Source organism: Danio aesculapii, chromosome 18, assembly GCF_903798145.1.
Source record: "Danio aesculapii chromosome 18, fDanAes4.1, whole genome shotgun sequence".
In the NCBI taxonomy this organism is placed as follows: domain Eukaryota; kingdom Metazoa; phylum Chordata; class Actinopteri; order Cypriniformes; family Danionidae; genus Danio; species Danio aesculapii.
This window is the reverse complement of record NC_079452.1, coordinates 4318483-4346204: the sequence shown is the minus strand read 5'-3', so window position 1 is coordinate 4346204 and position 27722 is coordinate 4318483. Positions and strand designations below refer to the sequence as shown.

The window sequence follows — 27722 nt, the reverse complement described above, 5'->3', positions numbered from 1 at the left end:
ACAGAAATTACAATAACAGAAAAATTAAACTCATAAAGCTTTGAAATGATGTGATTGTATAGCACATTTAAAAACAAGTCCTTTCCAATAATAGCTTAAAAAATAAAAGAAACAGAGTGTGGCAAAAAACACAATTATATGTATGTTACGGAATCCTGCTAGACTAAGAGGTGTCTGGCTGCAGACCAGATGCACATGCAAGCTGAGGCTTCGTACAATACTTTTAATGCATACACCTAACCCCGCCCCTCACAGTGACATCACTAACTCTATTGAGTGCACGTGTCTGTGATTGCGTTTTGAGACTGTTTAGTGTTTGTGTTTTAGGGGATGATCACCATCGTGCTGGAGTGTATCGACCGGCTGAACGTCTACAACACTGCTGCACACTTCTCTGAGTTTGCTGGCGAGGAAGCAGCAGAATCCTGGAAAGAGATCGTCAATTTGCTCTACGAACTGCTTGGTGACTAAATATTACAGTTTAAAAGAACAATTTTATATTTAAATGCATTTAAAAAGTCAGTCATTCTTGTATGCCAAAACTGAATTTTCCAGTCTTCAGTCTAACACAAGTTACAAACAATTATATTGCTACTCTTTTTTGGAAACACTCAAATACTGTGGGCAAAAGTAAAATAATTTATAAAAATATAAATTAATATCTTTTAAATTATAATTTAATATCCTTTCCTTAGGGTTCATATTCTTAAATTGATCAAAAGGTACAATAAAGACACTCCAGATGCAAAAGATTTCTAAATTAAATATAATGTTGATCAATTCGTTGTTTTGACAAAAATATAAAACAAAAACTGCTTGCAACTTTGATATTAAGAACCCCTATTAATATTTGCACATCAATAACTGTTAATGATAATCTAGCAGCAAGTCGGATTTGCCATCATGTGAATAAATTATTTAAAAAATACTTTTATACTGTAAAGTACTTTAATATTGCAAAAATATTTCACAATATTACTGTGGTTTCTGAACTATTAATCAAATATATGCAGCCTTCAAATATGTTATATATTTATTCCACCTTTTATGTTTTTGGGAAAAAATTTATCTTATGCTCACCAAAGCTGCATTTTTTTTATTAAAAAAATACAGTAACAATTGTGAAATAGTGCAGTTTAAAATAGCTGCTTTTTAATTTAAAATTACAAATGCTTTTTTATTATTATAATTTTTTTTAAATAACACTGAGATTGAATATGTTTTTCTTTTTTCAGCGTCTCTGATCAGAGGAAACCGTTCTAACTGTGCTCTCTTTTGTGATAATCTGGACTGGCTGGTCAGTAAACTGGATCGTCTGGAAGCTTCATCAGGTACATCTTCAACAAATGCCGCAAAATAACATGATTTTTATTGACGTATCACCACCAGTGTTGGTTGTAATTATTTACAAAGTAACTAATTACTGTAATTAAATTACTTTCTGCTAAAAAAACATGGAATCTTTAGATAATTTAATCATGGTTACATATAACCTGCTTGCCTCAAACACTGTACATTGTTTGAACAGGTCTGTGTAAATCAATTCAAAAGAACAGATTAATTGTATTTTGAAATACAAACATATTTTGCAGAGCAATTCTATTTTTCATTTATAGATGGTTACATTTATCAGGATGATTTCACACAGTATGCTATAAAAATGAGTTAACTGAGTAATTAGTTCATGAAAATATAAGCTATACATTTAGAGAAGCAGAGCAATTGTGTACATATATATTATATGGTATATATTTTTTGTTATTTATATATATTATATACTAACTCCAATCCTGATTTTTGTCAACAAAATAATGTTAGACCTATTAAACAATTGCACATGCCTGAGAAACAATGAAATAAGAAATATATGGCCTGTATGACATGTGGTGTCTTTCATTTGAAACACTTTGAAGTTTGTAGGTGTTCATTTAAAAAAAAAAAAAAACAGTTCTGTTACGCTTAAGATTTGTATGGATTTTAAGTAGTACTTAAGTGACTAAGTAAGTCACTTTTAAGTAATTTACGTTTCAAAAAGTAATTGAAATGTAATTGTAATGGTGTAATTAATAATTAGTTAGTATTGACTTTTTTAAAGTAACTTATCCTACATTATGTATTGTCAGACATAGTTCCTACTCTTCATAATTGTTTGTTGATCTCTTGATCTCCAGGCATTCTCGAGGTGTTGTACTGTGTTTTGATTGAAAGTCCTGAAGTCTTGAACATCATTCAGGAGAATCACATCAAGTCCATCATTTCTCTCTTAGACAAACACGGACGAAACCATAAGGTCTGAGAGCAAACTTGATTTAAGTCAAACTAACATCTATCATTTTATCACACATAGAAGATCTCAACCTCTCTGTTTTTCTGGACAGGTTTTGGACGTGTTGCGGTCTCTGTGTGTGTGTAACGGTGTTGCTGTGAGGTCCAATCAAAACCTCATCACAGAAAATTTACTTCCGGGTCGTGACCTCCTACTGCAGACTAACATCGTTAACTATGCTTCTAGGTATTCTTTGTTGAAATATAGTCATTTTGACTTATTATTAATGCTGAAACATTTTTCCATATCCCATCTGGTAAACACATTTAGTTCTACTGGTTAGAGTTTTCTCAGTGGCTTTGGTGCATTTCTCACAACTTTACTGTGGGTTACTGTAGGTTCAGTTCCAATATGTACTGCAATGTTGTTTACAGTTGTGCAAAGCTCTACCCAAAGGGAGTTTATGTTTGTTGTAAATAAGGGTGTATTTTTTTGCGCAATGCTGTGAATAAATTAGAAATGTACAGAGCATATGCAGTAAAAATGTGAAACATATATATTCAGTGTCTTGTACTCAGATATCTCACTAAATGCAGTGATGTCTAACTTTACTGTAGTTTTCAAATGGCTGTGCAAATAGTGTATAGTGCTGTCTTGAGCATTTTCCGGAAGTCTCACCAAAATCTGACTTTTTTTGATTGAAAAAAATGTACAGAGTAAACTGTCATAATGAAAACATGAAAACAAAGCCATTTGACTATCTTGTTCATAAACAATGGTGTTAGGACTTTTCACCTTGATGACACTGACACTTTCATTGACATCATTACTTGCTTTTGAGGAATGAGCTCTCCATTTTGAGCAAGTGACACGCTTTCGCAGGTTATCAACTAGGTTTTGCTGTTTGTACTAATTGTTTTGAGAAATGCAGTAACTGTTGTTCAAATTTTAGTGTTGTGAGAAATGCACCAAAGCCACTGAGAAAAACTATTTTGATGTATTTCTTAGAAATTTATTTTAAATGCTGTTAAATTTATATAACATTTCATTAAATATATGTTGGCCATTTTTTTATTAATTAAACTATATTTTAAACTATATTTGAAAAAAAAGTATATATTTATTTATCTGTTTATACATGAAGAGTTCAGATGCAAAACCCTCTAAATCCATCAAACCTCTTTTCTTGTAAATGAGAATTTTCTATCAGGCTCCTTTAATTAGGTTTAGAAGTTTTATTTTATGTGTAATGCTAAGGTTATTAGCTGGTAAATAAAATACCTTTTTTTATGTCACTTTAGACAATTCTTTTTTTTTTTTTTAACAAGAACCAAGATTTATTTTTATCAAAACCAGCTAATTACACTTCTGCTTTTTATGCAAAACCCTCTAAATCCACCTATTGGAACAAGACATTGTAATTAGTTGAAAATCACTAAAGATGCAGTTAGAAATTATTTTACCAAACATAAAACACATTACACAAACCACCTGAAATTTAAAATACATAAATCTGCCAAGTAAGTGGTGGTTCATTCCACTGTGATAAACCAGGGAAAAAGCAGAAGGAAAATGAATGAATGAAATCTGTCAAGTAAGTGCATTAATCAATAACATTAGAATTGACATTAATTAATTCTTAACAATCTGTTGTCATTTTTGATATTTGGGATTTAGATTTAATGGAAGTAGAGCAATGTAAACATTGTAAACTAAGCTTGGTAGATTCAAATATTGTAGTGTAAAAACATTGTGAAACATCAATGTCTGTGCATTGTCCATTAATATAAAACGCTTTTCAGACGTATAGGTATTATGAAGGTATACAAGTAATGTATAGTTTTATATATTATATTTATCTTTTGAAAAATAGCTTAAATTAGCAAATAAAACACAAGGTAGGCCTACTGGGCAAAAAGGGGATGTCTCTCAAGCAGGTTACACACCAGAAGCGCCACACTGCGGCATACATTTTCAGAATTCTAAACACAGGTTTCTAACAGGGTACACACACCATCGCCGCAAGTCGGCGGCTGTCCGTAGTGCCCAGCCATGACTCAAGACACTGTTCATTTCTCTGCTGCGCCACAGAGTGCCATCTGATTAGTTTCATGTTAAATATCATGCGAATGTTGGCGTCTGGTGTGTGATACTTTTAACTGTCATGTGCGCGCCGTGTCGCAGTGCTGAGCGGCGCTTCTGGTGTGCGACCTGCTTCAGACACTTTTAGAACCTGTCATTTATTCATTTTCACCATACTTAAGGTCTTGGTCTCTTGTTCATCCTCATAGCATCCATGTGAAATATAAGAAGGGCATCTTAACTCTGTCTTTCGTGAAACGCAGTTGCTGTGTAATGTATAGTAAATTGGACTCATTCAAAGTAGCGTCGCTGCACAAAAAAACCATTATGAATGCATGCTACACTTCCGACTGTACATGGTGTTTTCTTTTTCTTATAATGCACAGAATTTTGAGGTAAGGGACGTTTTCATTTGCCATTCACTGACAGTCGGACAGGCTCATCCAGTTCATCAAACTCCGTCTTTTAAAATCGAAAGCGGAATAAAACAGTCTCTTCATAAAAGCTGCATATCAGCGTGCTGCTACATTGAAAACATACGATTCGATTCGCGTCTTCTGATTGATTCTCTGGATATAGCGGCTTTTGCTGTCAAAGGCAAGTGTTGTTTAGTGGCTTTTGCAAACAAACTGTTATTTCTGAATGCGCTGACACTGGAATTTGGATGATTGGAAGCAAATCTATTTGTTGATGGTGTACTACGTGCCTAAAGCATTCACTCAATGTCATTATCTCATTTTTGACGGAAGTGGTGTTTAGCGGCTTTTGCATCTGAACTATTCATTTTTTTTTCTGCATGGAGTTTATTTCAAAGACATACAAATTCAATAAACTAAAATGATTTCAAACTGTTAACTGCATAAATTTGACTTTCTCTTCATAGCGTGAGGCCCAATATCTTCTTGGGCACTTGTGAAGGTTCCACCCAGTATAAGAAGTGGTATTTTGAGGTGATGGTGGACTATGTGGAGTCCTTTGTGACAGCTCAGGCCACTCATCTGCGTGTGGGTTGGGCCATGACTGAAGGCTTCAGCCCATACCCTGGAGGAGGAGAGGGTTGGGGGGGCAATGGCGTGGGTGATGACCTCTACTCTTATGGCTTTGATGGACTTCAGTTGTGGTCAGGTACATGTGCTGAACTTCTATCCACATGTGACTACAACGTTTTAAATGATACACTTCTGGTTTGGGGACATCCATTTAAAAAAAAACTGAAGACAATCACTTGAAGTAATACAAATTGTTCTACATATAATCCATATTATAATGAAAACTGAGTGAGAGGTACTCGATTTTGTGCTTTATTTTTATACATCTTGTAAACTACACTACACTTGGTGTTTTAACATCTCTCGCTTTTTAGAATGAGATCTGAAATCCAACAGGAAGTTGGTTATTTTTCATTTTCTCAGCAAAAAACAAATATATTTTTTGCCATTTTAGGGCGTTGTACTTTAACAATCTCCTCTTAGAGATTTAATCATGTCAACATCAAATGTAGGCAGTGTAATCTAAAGCATTGTTCAGTTTAAAATTGTGAAGACTGAGAGTTTTTGGCAACCTGACAAATTTTGATGGTTCACAAAGTAGTGGGAAGTTGTTGTAAATCAGTCGTGCAATCAGAGAGTTTCTTACTATGGGGGAGATGAAAAGGTCTGCACTTACCATTGGATAACCTGTAATGCTAACATGGTCATGTGATGCACAACTTAGAAAAACATATAGTGAAATTTAGTCACTGTTCTGCCATTGATTCAGCTCTGGCATTAGTCATTATTCTCTTTAGGCTAAAGGTTTCAGGCTTGCATTCAACAGGCTTTGGTGCAGTGTCCGATCTGCCTCAAAATGAACATTTTATGAGTCATGATGACTTGAACACAACTACTGTACATGCCAGTATTTAGTTACATTGATAGTGCCACCTGTGTTAAATTGTGAAGGTCTAGAGTTGTCATTGAAGGACATGTCTGTGGCGGCAATGTTTCATCTTAATCAATGTCCAGTCTGCCCCAATTAACATGTTTGATAAGGGTGCTCTTCTGAAGACATCCACATGCGCCAACTGCTGGGAGAGGGAATTTTGACACATACCAGTGACTTTGGCCCAATCCCAATTCTACCCTTTAGCCCTTCCCCTCACCCCTCGTTATGTGCCTTCCCATGAAGGGGTAGGGGTGTCCCAATTCTCTTTAGCTTGAAGGCATAAGACTGAGGGGAAGGGGTGAATTGCCCCTCGAACTAAGATTTTTCAGGACCACACTAGAAATCAAGGAGTAAGAAAATTTCCCAGAATACACCAACCACAACGGGAGGATCGCAGCAACTGCAAGTAAGGAGATCCACAAATTAGTATTTTTTTTGTCATTGTTACGACATATTTTAAAACAAACAAGCACATGTTTTAATATATTCATAACTGCGTTCGTGTTTTACCTTCATGGTTTAAAAAAAAAACGCTAAAATAAAAACTGCTAAACTTTGCTAAATTGCTAAATCTATAATCCATAATCATAACTCTTGTATAGCAGTTCCACAACATTCTGACTCTCGATGACACTGGAATACCCTGTCAGTAATGTCTAGTGAGCTTTTTACAGTGTCTGCTATAATGTTAATGTTGTTTTTGATGTGTTTAGATGAATATGGCCACTGTGTAAATGCACAGTATAGTTACGATCTTATTGCCACATTAGATTGTTTTGATAACATAATATGTGCCTTCAGCACAACTTGAATAACTACAGCAGTCGCGATTGTCTGATCTCATATAAAGCAAGAGATCGAGATGACCTATGATGATATGTGCAGGTGCTGTAGTGGTGTCAAAATCCTTAGGGGTGAAATTTAAAGCCCTTTCCCTTCACCCTCGGTTTTAAGGGCCAAGGGGAAGGGGTAGTGGTAGGGTTACAAAAATAGAATTGGGATTGGGCCTTTGTCTTGTTCTACTAATGTTTACCTGGTTAAATGCATATTTCCCTGTGTTCTCTGTCATCCTATGGTTGCATATCCACCAGAGCTTTTTTGCACTGCAGAAACATGAGTGCTGTTTAAAAAAGTTTCAGCTGTGAGCAGTTTTGCAGTGCAGTGTTTTTTAGTCGGTTTTATGGTGGTGGTGACAGTTGCGTTGTATTGTCCCGCCACTCCTCCACTGTGATTTGACAGCTAGCTCAAAAGTGACATTGATGGACTCTTGCAACATCAGAAAATAAACAGAGCATAATACCATAAAACACCTGTTCGGCACCTTGCTACGCTGCAGGTGCTCAAAAAACCAGCCCAGGCTCAATACAGATACATACTCAGGTCTAAATTTCTGGAGGTACTGGAGGTATGTCTGCTTTCAGTTTTTGTTTTTGCAAATCCACCAGAGGCCGCTGTGTGCACTTTTTAATGATCTCAAATTTCTCTTGCACGTTCTCTTCTCGCATAAATTAACCAGAGGGTGCAATATACACTTCAGCTGCCCAGACCAGCTTGCTGTTCTCTGACTAACTGACTGACCCACCCACCCCCGTCCCTAAACCCAACCAATAGTGTTTTCAAAAGCAATCTAGAAAAAGAAAATCAGTTGCGGCCAAGTGATTTCACCACATTTTCAGTCTATTGTTTATTTATTTAATTTTTGCTTTTGCCTGATTTCTTGAACATTCTTAACTGAACTTAAAGGAACAGAAGCCGTCAGTGGCGTCATACTGCCCTGTAACGTTCATTTTAAAATAAAATGCAGCTATACGTACCTCTGGCTACATAATTTGCTCTCTGCGGAAAAGTTGACAGAGGTACATATCCACAATGAGCCTGTGTTGCAATAAATGCAGCTCTACCATTGGCAACAACAAATAACAAAAACTCAGCTCAAGAAAAACGCTTCGGTGGACATGCAACCTAAGGTTATTGGGCAGTGGTGAGCATTAGTACGATAGCTTTTTTATCGTTTTATTGTACAGCACAGTAATTTTCAATAGGTGTTTGTAATATTCTTGTGGAAAGACTCATCTAAAGATTTTGAGGTTATTATACAGTCTAGTCTGTCTAGTGTAATTTATCAATGCCAATGATGTTTTTTAAAAATATTTGATAGATGAACTACGAGGAGAATAATTTCACATCACTGTATCGGGTGGAAAAAAAAATTCACAGATTGTTTACAGTTTAATTGAAGTTACTCCCATAATTCAGGCAAAGCATCATGGATATTCTTTACGCAGCATGTGAGTTTATGGTCTTTAAACTATCATTTTCCTCTGTGTAGGTCATGTGTCACGTCAGGTGGCTTCACCCAATCAGCATGCCTTGGCAGCTGATGATGTCGTGAGTTGTTGTTTGGATCTGAGCGTGCCCAGTATCTCCTTCCGCATCAATGGTCATCCGGTCCAGGGAATGTTTGAGAACTTCAATTTAGATGGCTTGTTCTTCCCTGCCATCAGCTTTTCTGCTGGAGTGAAGTAATTAAACATTACTATTTTGATCATTATAATTGTATTTTAATAATAGTTATTTAATGAAAATAGGTTTTGTTATTATTAAATTTTAAAGTCCTCATAAAAGCTAATTTTACATTACTTACTTTGCTGACATATATGGGTAGTCTTTTTAAAAATATTTTAATTTACTTTTTTTTGCTTATGCACAAAACAAGAAGGAAGAAAACATTAGCATGTACTGTAGACATATAATAAGTAGTGCTGGGCAAATAAAACAAAAATAAATGTTTTCACAAAATATATGTATGTGTTTATCACCCAGCAGGCACACAACGTCATAAGATGTTAAATATTAGGTTAGATTTAGAGTTAGGTCATGACGTCAGGTGACCTTGATCAAATGCTGTTGATATTTGGTTGATTTTAGGTTGTGTTGGAAAGTGACTAAAATCCAATGTCGAGTCAACAGTTTAAACCAGTGTCATATTGATGTCAAAAACTGCCATGTATTTGTCAGATATGGCAACCAAAATTCAACGTCTGATTGACGTCATAGTGGTAATGTCCACAGAACGTCAAACTGTAAAATCATTAGACAATCATATTTGGTTGATTTTAGGTTGAATGTTGAACATTGACTTCAGCCTGAAGTTGGGTTCAGATTTTCATTTCCAAACAAACTGCAACATCCCCATGACATTGGGGTACAATGTTAATCTGAAGTCATAGTGACGTCCTGTGGCGGCTGGGCATAAAGATGTATATTGATTATGTATGTGATACACATACATTGAAACAAAACTATAAAAAAACTGTTTTGTAATAGATATTTACATTTAAATTTGTCATATATAAATAATTAAATTTATATATAATTTGTGTCATATACACTTAATTTAAAAGTATAAATAAACATTTTCTCAAATATATGCATGCATGTGTGTAGATTGTTTTGGATGTGATAAATCTTTGTCCGGCACTAATAATTAGATATTAAGAAAAAGAAAGAAAAAAAAAAAAACAATCAAAACTATATAAGGTATACAGCTTAAACCTCATAGGGGCCATGGGTTTCAGTTGAGTTGTAGATTTGCCGAAAGCAAATCAAGAAATGAACCCCAAAATGTACATTGGTAGCTTTAATGTGAACAAGTAATCCAAGTTAATCCACTGAAAAAAAAAACTTTGTTTTGATTATCTTTAATCAAAATCTGATCATTTGCTTCTGCTTTGGAATGGCAGACAGGCTTTTTCAGACCACATCAGTTTGATGGCTTGGATAAGATATGCATAGCCATGCCACTCTAATCATTAGTTAGCTGCTAGTGAAAGAGGAGGAGTGCAAAAATAAAGCCTGCCCACTACTCAACATTCAGTTTCAGTTGGTAATATTTCATCATAATGGAATGGATTTTAATTGAAACATTTTAGCAACAGATTATTTTAGTTTGTATATAACTTAGGAATTATATGATATATTTGATTATGATTAAATAAAGTTAAAATTATATTTAGGATTTATTACAAATAACATTTTTGCAAATAACACAGTACCAATTAATGGTCTTGGGTCAATAAATATGTTTTGTTTTTACTTTTATTCAACAAAGATGCACAATTGATGAATGTTTAATTTATGATATTACAAAATTGTTGATTTCAAATAAATACTGCATTTATGTTTTAAATATTTATCACAGTTTCCACAAAAAATGTATATGAATTCTTTCTTAACCACCAAATTAGCATTTTCAAATAATTACAATGTTCAAATAATTACATTACATAAAAATTACAATTATTTTAAATTATTTCATTAAAATATGCTTCTTACAAAAACATAATCACCCCCAAATTTTGATTATCATATTTATTTTTAAAAACAATGATTTATTAATGAAAAAACTAAAAATATATGTATGGACATGTATAATGTTTCACCACTTGCTTGTCTTTTTGTTTTTCAGAGCCCGCTTTCTTTTAGGTGGCCGTCATGGTGATTTTAAGTTCTTGCCTCCCCCTGGTTACGCACCATGTTATGAAGCTCTTCTTCCCAAAGACAGGATGCGCATTGAGCCCATTAAAGAGTATAAACATGACTTTGATGGAGTCAGAAACCTGTTAGGGCCCACACAGTCCCTCACACACACCTCATTCACTCCCTGTCCTGTTGACACGGCTCAGGTAAACTAAACTACACACCGTCCAAATGATTGATTGCCAAAAAAATTTTGACTCGGTGGTCAGAATATGTGCTGTGTATGTTATTTTTAGATTGTTCTACCCCCTCATTTGGAGCGGATCAGAGAGAAGCTTGCAGAAAACATCCATGAGCTCTGGGCTGTGACCCGTATTGAGCAGGGCTGGACTTATGGAGTGGTAAGTTTTTTTTTTTTTTTTTAGAAATACACACATATATGTAGTATATGTAAGTATTGTTCTAGAGCTGTATATTATTGTTGAAATTTCACATTGCCATAATACAAACTTATTGTTAACTTAATTATAAGTTATATTTTAAATGTTATCTAAAAGAATGGGTCACACTTTACCATACATTTACATTAGTTAATGGTAATGTATTTACAAACATGATCTACTAATGCACAACATTGTACATCATGTATTATAAATAGTTAAAATTTACTAATGCATTATTAAAATAATTATAGTCTGGAAACGTAATATTTTAAATATCGGATATATTTAAAATTTTAGCTGCGCACAAACATCTCCTAGACCCTGGTCACTTCCTAGGTCACAAAAAGGCAGGAGTTTGGCCTATAAAAACAGCGGCCAAACCCCAAGACACTTGCTTGTAAAACAAATCAGCGAGAGTGTTACAGTGGTACCTCAAGTATATTGTGAATACTTGTTTAATTTTGTGTGTGTGTATATACTGCAGGTCACAACATTTCCTAATATGAATTTTATATATATATATATATATATATATATATATATATATATATATATATATATATATATATATATATATATATATATATATATATATATATATATATATTCTTCATTGTGGACAGTTTTTTTGTGTATTGCTGCACCTAGCATTTTTTTGACGAAGCACCATGAGTGCCTGCAGTTGAAAAACCCTGTGAGAAAAATCACCAGACAAAATGCCCTCCAACATCAAGTCCATTGATACAGTTGGTTATCTTTTCTAAAGTTAACAAAATGTGCAATGCAGTGTGCCTCATGTTTTCAGAACTCAAAATTGCATTTAGAGGGATCTGACCCTTAGTCTACATGATGTATTGATGTATACTTGATAACAAGAACCCATATTGTATTTCATGCGCTCCCTGTACTCACAATTTTGTGTACTGGAATTCTATTTGATGGTTAATGATGACATAATCCAAGAACACATTGGATGTCGCATGCATACATTTTACCGCCAGGTAGAAATGGTAATATTTCTTGACTGACGTCTTGTGACTGGATCATTGAGAACTGTATCCACCATTACCAACGCAATATCAATTAAACAATAAAGTGTTTTTTTGTTTGTTTGTTTTTTTAACCTTTGTTGGAAATAAACCTAATGTGGGATACCTTCAAAACAAAATGAATAAACGTGAACTCTCTTTCAGTTCAGGGATGATAATAAGAAGTTGCACCCGTGTCTGGTGGACTTTCAAAGTCTTCCAGAACCCGAGAGAAATTATAACCTCCAGATGTCTGGAGAGACCTTGAAGTGAGTGTCTACAGAATGTCAAAATCTGAAGTTCATTTCTTATGCATCCATCTGTCTATCCAATTTATTCATCCACTTCATTTTTTTTTCTCTTTGACCTTTCCAGAACCCTCTTAGCTCTGGGCTGCCATGTAGGCATGGGAGATGAGAAAGCAGAGGAGAATCTGAGGAAGATCAAATTGCCCAAAACGTTTGTAAACCTTAAACCTTACATTTTGTGTGTGTTTAATGCGCAAGGTTTTATTTTTTCATGTTTTTCTGGTTCTTGCTCAGCTATGTGATGAGCAGTGGGTACAAACCCGCTCCTTTGGACCTCAATCATGTCAAACTGACGCCCAATCAGAACCAGTTGGTGGAAAAACTGGCAGAAAATGGGCACAATGTTTGGGCAAGAGACAGAGTCAGACAAGGATGGACCTACAGCATTGTGCAGGTACATCTAATGCTCTGCTATTTTGATTCCATCACCATGAGATATTTGTTTTATTACCTACTGCAAGTGAAAAAAATCAGATAATGAAATATTATTGCATGCGCACAGCATTTTGAAACATACTGAATAACATTTTCAGTATTTACAGCATTCTGTATGAACTAGAAACCTGAAATATGAATTATGTCTAAAAGGCACATGCACTCATGTGTATTTCATTTTTAAAATAATTCATCATACATTAAAACCGAAAAATAGATCATTATGGAAAGGTGGTTAAGTCCTAGCCCACACTGCAACTAGGATCATAGATTAATATGTAAGATAATCAATAGATTCAAACTTTAATTGCAATAGATTTATTTTGATAGTGTATGGCAAAATAAAAATTAAAATATGTACATTTTATCATTAATTGTTAGGACAATGCTGAATTCAAGAAAAAGTTCAGAAAAATATTGTCATTAATCATTTTGTCATTCCAAAATCGTGCAATGTTGAGCAGTACCATGTTACTTGCAAAGTGTTAAAGCAATAATATTACATTTTTCAGTAACTAGTTGGGTTAATAATATTACATTGGCTATTCATAAAATAATTAAAATAACTAATTTAAAATCCAACAGTAAAATTATACATTCATTAATTTTTATAATTGCAGCAAGCTAGCTTGGAAAATCAAAAACACAGTACCCACCTGGTATCAATGGCCTTTCTTGAAAACAATTTTCTCCCAAGTTAACAACCTTTCTTATATGTATTTTCTAATATGAAATCTAAACACCCTTGTGTGACAGGTGCATCAGAGCTACGATTACCATCAAGTAATATAAAACAATTTATAATATTTATGTTTTACTAAAAATCATTTGTACTTGCTGACCATATTCTGACTATACACTGTAAAATATGGACGTAGTATCTGTGACGTCACCCATGGGTTTCTGAACACTGCAAAAGAAGCTACAGGTAGGCGCTGTCAACTGTCGATATTTTGTTCGCGCGCATCGCACCTACGGCGGGATACCAAATAAGGGCAAAGAGGCGGAGAGTGAGCAGAGCTACAGACACCTGCTGGCATTTTGCTTGGACAGAGTTTTGGCTTAGACAGGCTTTTCTTTGGGAGAACGCTTAATACTTCATTACCTGCAACTCGTTTGTGTTCTGACCACTTGTGCTTGGCTGTGTACTATATCAACAAAGTGTTTAGACATTTAAAAAACACTGCTGTAATACATTGAGTCACCGAACATTGTTCTTATGACGTTTTTCAACAGGGGGAAAATGTGAATTACTTCAAAACACTTCACATTCATACAAAATATAGTCTGTGTTAGTAAATGCAAGGCTATTGATGAACTCCAGCATAACACTGTATGACAATGCTTCAGATGACTGTTCTAGAGTCTACAGCTAATCAATCTGTCACATTCTGGAGTGCATTACAGCTCTAAAGAAAAATATAAATGATCTTAAATAAAACAAATACATTTATAGAGAAGGTATATAAGTAGATAACTTCACTCACCTGAGAAATGGAGGCAACTTGAACTTGAACAATTAAGTGCACACAGCATGTCATATCATCTGATAATTGTTGGAAATAATCCCAAAAGGCAACTGACTGTGTAAAGAAACATTAACCAAAACAAAAATACGATGTATATGCTGAGCTCAGCAGCTAATTAGCCGGAATTAGCTGAGGTGACGAGACAGCGAGCAGCGAGACATAGCTGTCACTCAAGTGGCCACGCCCTTAATTATGCAAACTTAATATAACCTAATATAAAGGAAATGGATGAGTTATAAAAAAAATTCACCCCCTTACTGTTGTCACGAAGGTTAATCGCCATAGCTACAGTATATGCACCAAAGCCACCCTTTGTACCAGGCTGTAAACCTGTTTTTATTAGCTGTAAAAATGGCCAATTTCCCATTGCAGTCAGAAATCACCTGGACTTCCTGGAGCCAGCCCCCCAAGGCGAGTCGATGAATTGCAGTTTTAGTTACTTCCGTATTGGCTTCCCGAGGGAGAGCGGGAGGTTGCCGCTTGATTCTAACATAGATTTTTGTCATGTAAAGGGGAATAAATAAGTTCTTTGTAGCATAGTTTATTTGGGTTATTGCAGACAAATAACCTAAATCACGCATAGATCATATGCTATATTAAACACTTTTGGTCACTTTATGTTTATAGTAACTTATATCAGGATAAGTGCATCAAAGTAAAAAGACAGAAAAGAAAATGAAAAGAATAGTGTGACAAACTTACTGTTGGCAGGGAGTAGCTTTCATAAAAACTCTTAGACCAGGGATCCATATGCAGGATTTATTTACAAAACAAAAATGATTATCTACACAACTGTGTGACAGGCAAAGCAGAAAGATAATCCACATGATAGTGTAAAAGGCAAACATAGTATCCAAAACACTGGTGCAGATTAAGTTAATACATAAGGTAAGTAATCAACAAATACAAACTCGACAAAAACATCCAGAGGTGACAGGAACAAAGAAGCATACCAATATGGCAAACCTGGAATACTTATTATTAAAAACAAACAAAGAACAGTTAAAGACAGTGAATATAGGTGCAATAAATGCTGTAGAAACACTAGATCAGTTTAGAGTTTCATCTAGTGGCTATCAGGGACATAACAAGAGTTAGAGTAGATTTCATATGGGCACAGACAGTCAGGAGGGAGGTAGAATGGAGGTGGATCAGGGGTAGGGACAGTGGGCCAGTCCCATGTGGTGGAAGGGGACCAAAATCCCAGAGAACCATGGCGAGACCAGCAGGACCAAGCAGAAAACCAAGTTGAAGCCTGCATGGCAGACATCCAGAACAAGAGAATAAACAGGTGCATAAAGCCAGGTGGAGCTGACCGGACAGAAGACCAGACAGATGATGTGGATGACCATTTCAGCGGGCTGAGGACTACCATGGTGATGCAGATGGAGGTGACGACCACCACAGCAGCACAGATAGAACTAGCTTAACATGTGTCACAGATTGGAATATGCTTTGGGACAGGCTCTGGGACAGCCTTCAGGACACCCACTCTGAACAGAACAAGCTTGTGAGGGCTTTCAGGTTGGAACAAGTTCACAGATGATCTCTGAATTTCTGCAGACTCTGGAGTGGAATCTGAGGCCTCGCAGACTGGTACTGGATCAGGAGTCAATTCTGAACTGGCTACCATCCTGGGAAGAGAACTTAAACTGGTAGTCATCATGTGCAGAGACTTTGAACTGGTGGCCGTCTTGAGCACAGAACCATTGCCTGCAGCCATCTTAAGCATGTTGGGCTCGTAAGGAGCTAACATGGTGGCTATGATGAGTTGTGGTTCTGGGCTGGTAGTCCTCTTGAGAAGATACTCTAGGCCAAGGATGCCCGAGACCCTGTTCTTGGCTATCTACCTTCCTGCAGATTTCAGCTGCAACCTTGATTAAACACATCTGTCCTTAACTACCAAGTACTCCTTAGTTGGTTTAGTTGTGTTTGATTGGGTTGGAGCTAAACTCAGCTGGAACGTAAATCCCCAGGAACAGGGTTGAGTAACCCTGCTCAAGGCAATTAGCTACCTTGAACAGAAACACTGGGTTAAAGACCATCTTAGGCATAGACTCTGGGTTGGTGGCCATTTTACGCAGTAACTCTGGGCTTTACAGTATCTTGAGAAGAGACTTTAGGTAACCGGTGATCTTATGAGAATATTCTGGGATGACAACGTTGGACAGAGACTCTGAATTGTTGGCTACCTTAAGAAGAGGATTTGTGTAGGCAGGCATTTTGGTAAAAGTCTCTGGGTAGGTAGCCATCTTGGGAAGAGGCTCTTGTCTGGCTGACGTTTTATAAGGAAGCTCTGGGCAAAGTCTATAGCCCCATCCCCTGTTGATACAAGGCTGACAAAATCCAAAGGCAAGACCCACATACTTTGGAGTCTGAAGAAGGAATTCAAAGATTAATAGCAAAAGGGGAGAAACATGAAATAAAAAAAGACAGAAAGCTGCTTGTATGCCAGTGGCATTTGTTTTACGTCAGGGAAAACGCTAAGATACATGTGCTGCTTTTATTTACAAAACAAAAAATCATAATCCTCATAATTGCATGACAGGCAAGGCAAAAACAAAAAGCTAATCCACAAATCAGGGTGAGAGGCAAAAGGCAAAACATAGATTCTAAAAACTGATACAGGTTAAACAAAGGTTAGGTAATCCACAAAATCTATAAAAACATCAAACCAATATACCAGACCTAACAAAGCAATATCCAAATGCAACTAAGACACAATGCAGGTGACCTACTGTATAAAGAGCAAAACAAATAACAGCTGAAGACAATGGTAATATATTGGGTGCAAGGAGTAATGGGAATTGCAGTCTAAGAACACGCAACCAGCACATTTGATGATAATAATTGCGGAACCAACATCACTACTTGCTATACACTTTTATACACATATACACTTATTTAACAACACACTTTACATGCCAATTTGCACATAACAGCTGCACATATAACGTTGTATATAGTAATAAACACGTACATACACTTGTCAATTTGTATATTTGCATTCACTACTTACTTTTAGTTTTTTTTAAATATATTTATTATCTGTTTTTTTGTCCTGTCTCTGTTATCCTGTTGCACTGTAGAGGCTCTGTCACGAAAACAAATTCCTCGTATGTGTGAACATACCTGGCAATAAAGCTCTTTCTGATTCTGAAATGTCCCTCTAGTGGCCATCAATGACATAACAAGAGGTGACTGTGACAATAACAAGACTTTAGAAATGCATAATAAATGTTATAAATATTTTAAGTTACAGGTCCAACACTGCCAATATGAAATTCATTATTTTGTAGAAGAACATTTTGAAGAATATTGATAACTAAATAGTTTATAATATGCTTACTTACACAATATAATGTAAGCTGAGTCAAAACTGTTTGGGTACCAAAATTTTTCAAAATGTCTTCTTTTGTGAGAACATTGAACATCATACAGGTGACCTAAGAGTGATTACATCATTTTTAAATGAAAAAGAAAACTTTTAGTGAATGCTTCTTCAAAAATGTGAGAAGAAACACACTTTTTTTTACTATGTGACCCCCAGGATATTGTGAATAAGCGTAACCCTCGTCTGGTGCCTTACAATTTGCTGGACGAGAGAACCAAGAAGACCAACCGAGACAGTGTAAACAATGCTGTACGCACTCTGATTGGTTACGGATACAACATCGAGCCACCAGATCAGGAGAGCAGTGAGTGTTTGTTTTAGCATCATTAGTGGGTACCATATCAGTGTCTTTATAAGAATTTGGATTTCACTTGTGTCCACACTTAGTAGCCTTGTATAAATTAAAAAACAACCTCTGTTGCAAATTTACTGTTAATTTGGATAACTTGAAGTGTGACCTCTGCCTCCTGGACTTTAGTCCACATCACACAAATAGACTGAGGCTACTAAAAAGAGGCAAGCATAGTGTTACCATAAAAGAGTCTGTATCTTTGGGTTTGGTCTTAAAAATGATTGAGAGACTAAATGTGTCTTTTTTTTCACCCAGACCAAATGTACCAACAAAACAGATCTACAAATAGGGGAACACATTGTTATACTTACATTATCACTTAATGGGATCCAGATTATCAAACAGACTTTAATAAAACATTGCCCCACTTCAGATTGAAGTATCTGATAGGATTTGTGTTGTTGTTAAAGTTTTAATTCTCCATATTTCTACAGGTGGTCATGGTGTTGAGAATGTGCGTGGAGATAAAGTGCGAATCTTCAGGGCAGAGAAGCAGTATGGTGTTACCTCAGGAAAATGGTATTTTGAGTTCGAGGCTGTAACTACAGGAGAGATGAGGGTCGGCTGGGCTCGACCGAACGTCCGCTCTGATGTTGAGCTTGGTTCTGATGAGCTGGCCTATGTCTTCAATGGAAACAGGGTCAATATTGTCATATACTTTTATATTCCAGGCAATCCACCTTTTTTCAACTTCTTTCAAAATCTAAATTATGCGTTATACATACAGTTTGAGGAGCCTCTGTTTATTAAAAATCATGAAGTGCTACAAATAATCCAGGGTTCCCACAGGTTATGCAAATTCTGGAATATCAAGCATTTTAAAGGTCTATTCCAGACATTTATTTATTTATTTATTTATTTATTTATTTATTTATTTATTTATTTATTTATTTATTTATTTATTTATTTATTTATTTATTTATTTATTTATTTATTTTTTATTTTATTTTATTTTATTTTATTTTATTAGTCTTTGTTTTGTTTTGTTTTGTTTTGTTTTGTTTTGTTTTGTTTTGTTTTGTTTTGTTTTGTTTTGTTTTGTTTTGTTTTGTTTTGTTTTGTTTTGTTTCAGATGGTTCATTTCACTGTGGTGACCCCGGATTAATAAAGGGACTAAGCTATTTTCATAGAGTGTCATGGATTTTTATTTAAAACTCACTTTTCTTTCAAAAGGATTTTTTTCTATCAAAATAGTTTTTTTCTATGCTATATTTATTAATATTTTTATATGTTATTATTTATTTATTTATTTTTCTGATGTTTTGCTTATTATTTTTATGGTTAGTCTTGTTGTTCCATGCCATTATTTTCTGCTTGTCAACAGCCAATCAAATATATTAAAACAATATGAAAGGAAAATTAACATGCAACATAACATTTTCAACACGTTTTGTTTTTGCTAAAAATTCATAGATGTGAATGACATCAGAAATCTCCATACATTTACCTTACAATGATGTGAAAAATTTGATGTGAAAAAAAAGTGGATAGGTCACAGAAATTCATCTTTTTAGTAAGTAAAATTATGGAAAAGTCAGGGAATTTGACATTTGTCTTAAAGTGGGAACCCTGAAAAACCATATGCATAATGAAATCTGACTGAGAGATACAGTAATTTTGGCTTTGTGCTCCATTTTAATCCATCATGAAAATAATGTTATTTTTTATATTTTAACATGACTCTAGTATCACAAGCATATTTAAGATCAAAGCTATTTTGGCTTCACTGTGTTATATTGAATTAATATTCAATATACATCTGGAATATTGCTCTGGATAGACTTGTTTCCAGTTATTTATGCTCTGCTCAAAGTAATTCTTTAAATCTATTAAGTTTCTTTGGAATGTTCAATGTATCAGCTGTGAGGAGAATAATGGCACCTCGTTGTATCTGTGTTTTCTAAAACACCTCACTGACTGTTTACAGTTTAATAGAAGTTACTCCCATAATTCATGCATAGCACTATGGGGCGTACGAAAAAGGTAGATAGGATATCTTCCCATCTAATTGGAACCACATTGTTTTGAATAGCTGCAATAAACGCTGAATTACTCTGTTCTTCCTGCAGGCTCAGAGATGGCACATTGGTAATGAGCCGTTTGGTCGTCAGTGGCAGTCTGGTGATGTTGTTGGCTGCATGATAGACCTCATTGAAATGAACATCATGTTCACGCTCAACGGAGAGATGCTGATTAGCGATTCTGGTTCGGAAATGGCCTTCAAAGACATTGAGATTGGAGACGGTGAGAATTTGGGCTATAACATTGTTTTAGTGTTTACCAGTGGGATTTCAATTATGCCTAGATGTTTTGAGACGTAATGGTGTTTTTTAATAAGCAGTTGAAAGAGTCTCAAGCCTGAAGAGGTGTGTTTCCACAGACACATACCAATTATGGATTTAAAAAGCAGTTAATTACTTTTTACTTCTGATAGAATGGTTGTTGTTTTATTTTAAAAGAGATTCAAGAGATCTTTGGTATAATTAGCCCTAAAATGAGGAATACTTTCACTCTCATGCTGTTCCAAATTTGTATGATTGCAGACCATAGATTTTTAAAGGCGAGCCTGACTCAGTTGACTCAAAATGACAATAAATTGTAATATAAAGTTGTCATAGAAATTGTCAATATGGTTCAAAATGGTGTTTTACTGTAAAGATCTTGACTGTAAGAACAGGGACAGGATCCAAATCCAGCTTTAATTAAGTGTCAGGCAAGATTCAATACAGGAGCAGACAGTAATACAACAAATAATCCAAAGAGTAACTGATGAAACAAAGGGGTCGAGACAGGCTGCAAACAATCAATAAAAGGTATAAACAAAAGGGTTATTCCCCTTTCCCCACAAGAGGCTCTTTCCCCACAACAGGCTTTTCCCTCTTTTTGTGTTTTTCCTAAATAATATTATTATTTTAAATCACACTTTGCAGTCTCATGGGTCAAAATCCATTTCTTGAATCCCTTAGATTTAAAAGCTAAAAATCCCAATTAACCCTATACATTGTATTTAAATGTGGAATCTTGTTTTTTTTTATTTCTTTCACATATGCTGCCATCTTAGTTTTACCAATATCTTCGCAATACTGTCTGTGACAATTTTCTTACATAAAGTAAAAACAAACAAACAATAAATCAATAGCATTATAGACTGAACTAGCAACTGATGCTTTCATTTTAGTATGAAAAGCTTAATTCATATTTGCAGAGTGTGTAATAAAACATTAGTCACATATAGTGACCAAGTATTGATATATTTCAGCCACTTCTATAAATCAGACGCTCTTTTTTTGTGTTCCCCTCCCTCTAGGCTTTATTCCAGTTTGCACTTTGGGTCTTTCTCAGGTTGGGCGTATTAACCTTGGTCAAAATGTTAGCAGTTTGCGCTACTTCGCCATCTGTGGCCTCCAAGAGGGCTTTGAGCCATTCGCCATCAACATGAAGAGAGACATCACAATGTGGTTCAGCAAGAGCCTGCCACAGTTTGTGCCTGTTCCCACTGATCACAACCACATTGAGGTATATAAGAGATTGTCATGTCTTTTCGCTTAACTGTTACTGTCCCACCTGTGGGACATTCACATATTTATTTAACTATAATAATATAGTCTAAACATAAAGTAATCATGAGAAATGATATATCATTTGCAAGTTTCTTGGTGAGAGGTTTAGATGAATATTACTGAGCGACAGGTAGCACAAGTTGTAAAGTGAGTTCAGGCCACAATGTTACAGCAACCCAAATGTGAAAAACTTGTTGAAACATCGGTTAATTTTTATGGCAAGGGTACAAAAGATTGTAGATGTATTCTATATTTTGAGAATATAACACATTTTTCGTACCCTTTCTTTTTTTTATTTATACAACAGTTCTGTCTGGTTCTTGAATATGATTGGCTGATAGCCATACAATATTCTGCAAATATTCGTCCAGCCTCTTAACCCTTCACCCTTGTGTATTATTTTGCCCACGTACAGCGACAAGCAGGGGACACTCTACAGTTTGACAAATATTGCAGCTGTTGGACAGCATAATGTACTTTTGATGCTTTTTAGGGGAGAAAAGTTGTTTAGATTGTAACTATGCAGTTTATTTATAAGGCTTTATTTATAAGGCCTTTTAAAATATTTCTAATTTCTGAGAGACAGCGCGTCGGCGGCCATTAGCCTGTCTTTGAGCAGATTAAAGATGGTTAATGTTGTTTATCCACAAGATGGTGACAGAAACTGCATAATAAACCCTTAAAAACAGCCTAATTTCTATCTACAGCTGATCAAATCATTATCAAACAGGTAAATCATATTCTAAGTCAATCTCTCTCTTGTATGTTGTAGTGCTGCATTTATACCATAGTAATTGTAGTGTATTGAGTGTGAGATGGGACTCGCAAATCAGAAATGTATTTATTTTTTGTTGGCCACTCTTTGTATAACCCTGAGTTACTTTTTATTGGCCATCTGTTTCTAATGTGTTTTCGTTACTGCAGACTAGTTCAGTATAAAGAAAGAAAGAAGAAATGCCCGCAGGTGCTTAGCGTTTATTTTTATTGCAAACACAACAGTAATCTAGTAGTAATTGCGTTGCTTTGTGATATGCCGATTGCAACAGAGAAATACTGGGAAATCTCTGTAGACTGTAGGCATTTCATGCTGTTCAGCTGTATGATCTTAAAATGTGAGCAAAGTCACCTGTTTTGTCATCACTTTAGACATTATGCTAGAGAAACATTCAAATACTAGCTCTAAAGTGACGTTTGTAAAGTAGCATCGGTTTCTGCTGTTCTGACGTCAGCTGCAGATGTGAATGAATGGCGGAAGAAAGTAGTTCCTCTTACAAAAGGATTTTGAGACTCTCCATGTTTGATTTCCTTTTTTTGTATACATGATTATGCCATCGAACTGTTGTATAAACGCAATATTACACTCATAGCAGTGCGATGTGGTTGTATTTTGTCACTAGTGGGATACATTGCATACACAGCCACATCGCACTGCTATGAGTGTGATATTGCTATATGCATATATGTGTGTATATATATATATATATATATATATATATATATATATATATATATATATATATATATATATATATATATATATATATATATATATATATATATATATATATATATTCTATTATCCTCAGTTTTTAATGCAGTGCCTAGTAAAACACACATCCTGGGTTCTCACTGTAGTATTTTTAGAGACAGAATTCATATCAAATAACAACAAACTTTGGCTTTGATTTAAGATTTAAGCTGTTTACATTACACTAATGTTTTTGAAATATAACTTTTGTGAAACCTTCCTCACTTCAGCGACAATATGAACATTGTAAATCCATTCACAAAGGCATTAAAGATTGACATCAATTTAAAGGTGCATGATGTAGGATTGACATCTAACTAGGTATTGCAGCCCAAATTCAAAATATTAGATGGGTTTTTTTCACCCGGCCCCTCCTCCCTATTTTCATCCGTGCCCACATACATTGAAGCAGCCTTTAAGACTGAAATGAAAAATACTGTTTTTCACTAAGACAACACGACATGCTGAAATGAAATGAGTTAGCTGACAGTGGATAGAGCTACAAGGACTAAAACAAAGACACATATTCATACCTGGAACGCAGATTTTTTTAAAGGTGAATAACTCACTTTAGATTTTCATATAAATTCATATGTATGTAATATATTAGGAGTCAAAAACCTACATACAGCACCTTTAAGTTTGATGTCATTTTTTACATCAATACACAAGTGGCACAGACAGTTAAGGGATAAATGTTAATACATATAAATTTGATGGACCTTCTTTATTGCTCTCATTGAACCTTTAGGTCTCTCGTGTGGACGGAACTGTAGACAGTGCTCCCTGTCTGAAAATTACCCACAAGACATTCGGATCCCAAAACGCCAACACTGACATGCTATTCTTTAGGCTGAGCATGCCAGTGGAGTTTCACCTTACCTTTAAGGTGCCCGCTGGCACTACTCCCCTCACACGAGCCCTCACCATCCCAGAAGAAGAAGTGCTGGAGGTGGACCCAGACTCAGACTATGAGGTTCTGAAGAAGTCTGCCAGTCGCAAAGAGCAGGAGGAGAAAGAAAAGGAACCCTCTGTGCCCAAAGATATCCCAGGCATTAAAGAAAACGACAAAGACACTGCATCCGAGAAAGGAAAGAAGAAAGGGTAAGAAGTGGGGAGTTTTTAAATATATAATATATATTAAACGTACACTTTATTATGGAAGTAAAATATACTTAAGTGCAGACTAATGTAACATTCAGACAATTAACTGCAATAATCTAAACTTTAAAGTGCTTGACCCACTTAAGTAGAACTTAAAGGCCATGTACAGCTGATTAACTTTCAGGAAAGCAACTAAGTTATGTATTATGATTTTGTTCATAATTGTGTGTGTTTTTGTACAGAGCAACAAGTATGAGAACAGTGGTGTGAAAAAGAGTTTGTCCCCTAACTAACTGACACTTTTTTTACATGTTTGCCACACTTAAATGTTTCAGATCATCAAACAAATTTAAATATTGGTAAAAGATATCCTAAGTAAACACATCATTCAGTTTTTTAATGAAGGTTTATATTATTAAGGTGAAACAACACTACATAGCCCTGTGTGAAAAAAGTGTTTGCCCCCTGGAAAAGTGTAACTTAACTGTTGTTTATCACACCTGAGTTCAGTTTCTCTAGCCACACCCAGTCCTGATTACTGCTACACCTGTTCATAATCAAGAAATCACTTAAGTAGGACTTTCCTGACAAAGCGAAGTAGACCAAAAGATCCTCAAAAGCTAGATGATTCATGCTTAAAGCCCTCTTAATGTGGCTGAATTACACTGATTCTGTAAAGATGTGTGGGCCAAAATTCCTTCACAGTGCTGTAACAGACTCCTTGCAAGTTATCGAAAATGATTGATTGCAAATGTTGCTGCTAGGGGTGAAAGTAATTAGGTATAATAACCAGTGGTGTAAAGTAACATAATACAAATACTCCTATTACTGTAATTGAGTAGTTTTTTTCTCAGGAATTGTAATTTTCTAGGTACTTTTTAAAAATGTGTACTTTTACTTTCCCTTAAGTACATTTTTAGTGCAGTATCGGTACTTTTACTCCACTATTTTCTCTCAGTTACAACTTAATTTTTTCTTGTCTATGGTTATTGGCTAAATTAGAAAAATCAGTCCTGCAATACCTGTCCAATTAAATCACAAACTTTTTGAAAGCTTTAAAAATGTCCAAAAAGATGTCCAAAGTCTTTACACGCAATGACCCAGCAACTGTTTATAGACTGCTTGTCACTGACGAGAAAATGAAGGAATGAAATCACCAAACAGCCTTATACAACCACTAAATGGATGAAGGAAGGAATCAATGAAGGACTGAACAAACTAGAGAAGGAATGAACGAATGAGCAAATGAATGAATGAATGAATGAATGAATGAATGAACGAACAAACGAATGAACAAACGAAAGAATGAATGAATGAGCGAACAAATTAAGGGAGAAGGAACAAAGATATGAGAAGGAAGGAAGGAACAAAAATATGAATGAATAGACGAATGAAGGAAGGAACGAAGGAAAGAAAAATTGAAGGAAGGATTCAAGGAAGGACTAAGCAAACTAAGGAAGGATGGAAGGAACCAGTGAATGAAGAATGATGGAACAAAAGACCTAATGAAGGAAGGAACAAAAATATGAACAAAGGAATGAATGAATGGAAGGAAGGGAGTAATGAACGAATATAGGAAGATCACTGAATACACTACAGAATGTTACATTTAGTTGGTAATGGTGGTCAAAAAACTAGTCAAAAGTGGACAATGGATATGAAAATAGACAGATTACACTTGCATTTAGTGTTGTTTGTTTGTGAACAGACAGATGAAATCTTAAAACCAGATGAAACACATGACTGATGTCCACTTACAAGATTTTGTATATCAGAAAACATCAAATTTATTAACATAAATTAGTTTAATTAAATAATTTTAGATATAATACTCTAATTTCTATCATATTTTACCCTCTATTTGAAACAAATATTTCTAGATTCTTTATAATTAAACATATGTGTCTTTGACTCTTTAACTTTTATACCCTGTTTTTAAATTGATAGTTCAAAAACGAAAATGTAGCCATCTTCACCCTCAACTTTTTCCAAGCCTATATGAGTTTCTTTCCTCTGATCACAATAAAACATATTTTGGAGAATGCTTGAAACTGGTAGCCATTGATTTTCATACATTTCTCAGATTAGAATTGAAATTCTCAAAGCTACCTGTTCAGTCTTCAGGTCATTGTGTCACTTGTGCACATCAGAAAAGCAGTTTCTCATTCCTTTGCACAAGTTACAAATGCTTTTTTACATCCATGCAATTGGTTATGTGCAATTCTCTGATATTTTCTGCATTATCAATTGCTTATGTCATGTTGATCAAAATGCATTATTTTGGTCTCTGTTGAATGGTGTCACCCCCCACAACATTTAATATCTTGTCCATGGCATAAGTCTTTACATGCAAAGTTACTGAACAAGTTATAATATTTATATTTTGTCATAATGCATTTTTCTATACATTTCCATTAGACTTTTTTCTAAATCTGTCTACAATTATTAAATTTCTCCCAGGTTAATATTGACTTTTTCCTAGTGAAGGTGCATATCAAAGCAGATTGTCCTATGTTCACATTTCTACTTTTAAAATTACAGTTAAAAAAAAAAAAAAAAAAAGCCATAGTTTACATCATAACACCTCTCCAGAGTACACTGCTATAGTCACGTAATTCAAGTATAGTCAAGCTGTAATTTGACACAATAACACAATGATTTTTAATTCTGATGGCACTGACACATTCATTGACATGGAAATTTAGTTTTGAGAGATGAACTAAAGATTTTGAGCAAGATACTGGCTTTTGCAGGTAATCCATGGTGTTTTGCTATTTGTACGCATTGTTTTGAGAAATTTCAATTCTGATCTGATAAATGCACCAAAGCGACGGAAAAAAACTGTAACAGAAAAGAAAAACCATAAAGGTTTGGAACCAATTGGGGGGAAATAAATCTCTTTTATTTTTTTTGTTTCATTTTCATTTTGAGTAAACTATCCCTTTAAACATTTGTTAAATTTGAATAGAGTTTATACTTCAAACGGTCCGAAATGTAGTTTACAGGTACAGGTAATCAGTTTTGATCAAAAAATGCTCAAACAATGTTGACATTTTAAAGGACCAAAACAAATACGCCCATAACTCAACTTCATCACACCCCTTCGAGATATCTCTAATAACTCTACATTATTATAAGGATTTTAGAAAATGCTAAAGTATAAGAAATAGTAGGGAAAAGGGCCTTCTTTAAGTGCACTTAAAAGTGAAAAAATCTGAAAACCCCTTACTTATCCAAAACCTGTCTGAGTCTTTTTCTTCTGTTGAACACAAAAGAATATATTTTGAAAAA

At 34.9% G+C, this 27722-nt stretch overlaps 1 protein-coding gene across 7 annotated transcripts in view; it reads left to right on the top strand.

The window, feature by feature from the left end:
- The window catches only part of ryr1b (ryanodine receptor 1b (skeletal)), a 188007-nt gene that overhangs the window by 58531 nt on the left and 101754 nt on the right, over nt 1–27722 (top strand). For all 7 annotated transcript variants that reach the window (XM_056478876.1, XM_056478873.1, XM_056478870.1 and 4 more), the window contains exons 14-29: nt 328–463; nt 1236–1331; nt 2172–2290; nt 2379–2512; nt 5232–5473; nt 8601–8793; nt 10740–10956; nt 11047–11151; nt 12387–12490; nt 12597–12680; nt 12764–12923; nt 18044–18191; nt 18674–18879; nt 20309–20483; nt 21547–21755; nt 24079–24431. In XM_056478876.1, coding sequence (XP_056334851.1) covers nt 328–463; nt 1236–1331; nt 2172–2290; nt 2379–2512; nt 5232–5473; nt 8601–8793; nt 10740–10956; nt 11047–11151; nt 12387–12490; nt 12597–12680; nt 12764–12923; nt 18044–18191; nt 18674–18879; nt 20309–20483; nt 21547–21755; nt 24079–24431 — 2681 coding nt within the window. The remainder of the gene's footprint in view (nt 1–327; nt 464–1235; nt 1332–2171; nt 2291–2378; nt 2513–5231; nt 5474–8600; nt 8794–10739; nt 10957–11046; nt 11152–12386; nt 12491–12596; nt 12681–12763; nt 12924–18043; nt 18192–18673; nt 18880–20308; nt 20484–21546; nt 21756–24078; nt 24432–27722) is intronic.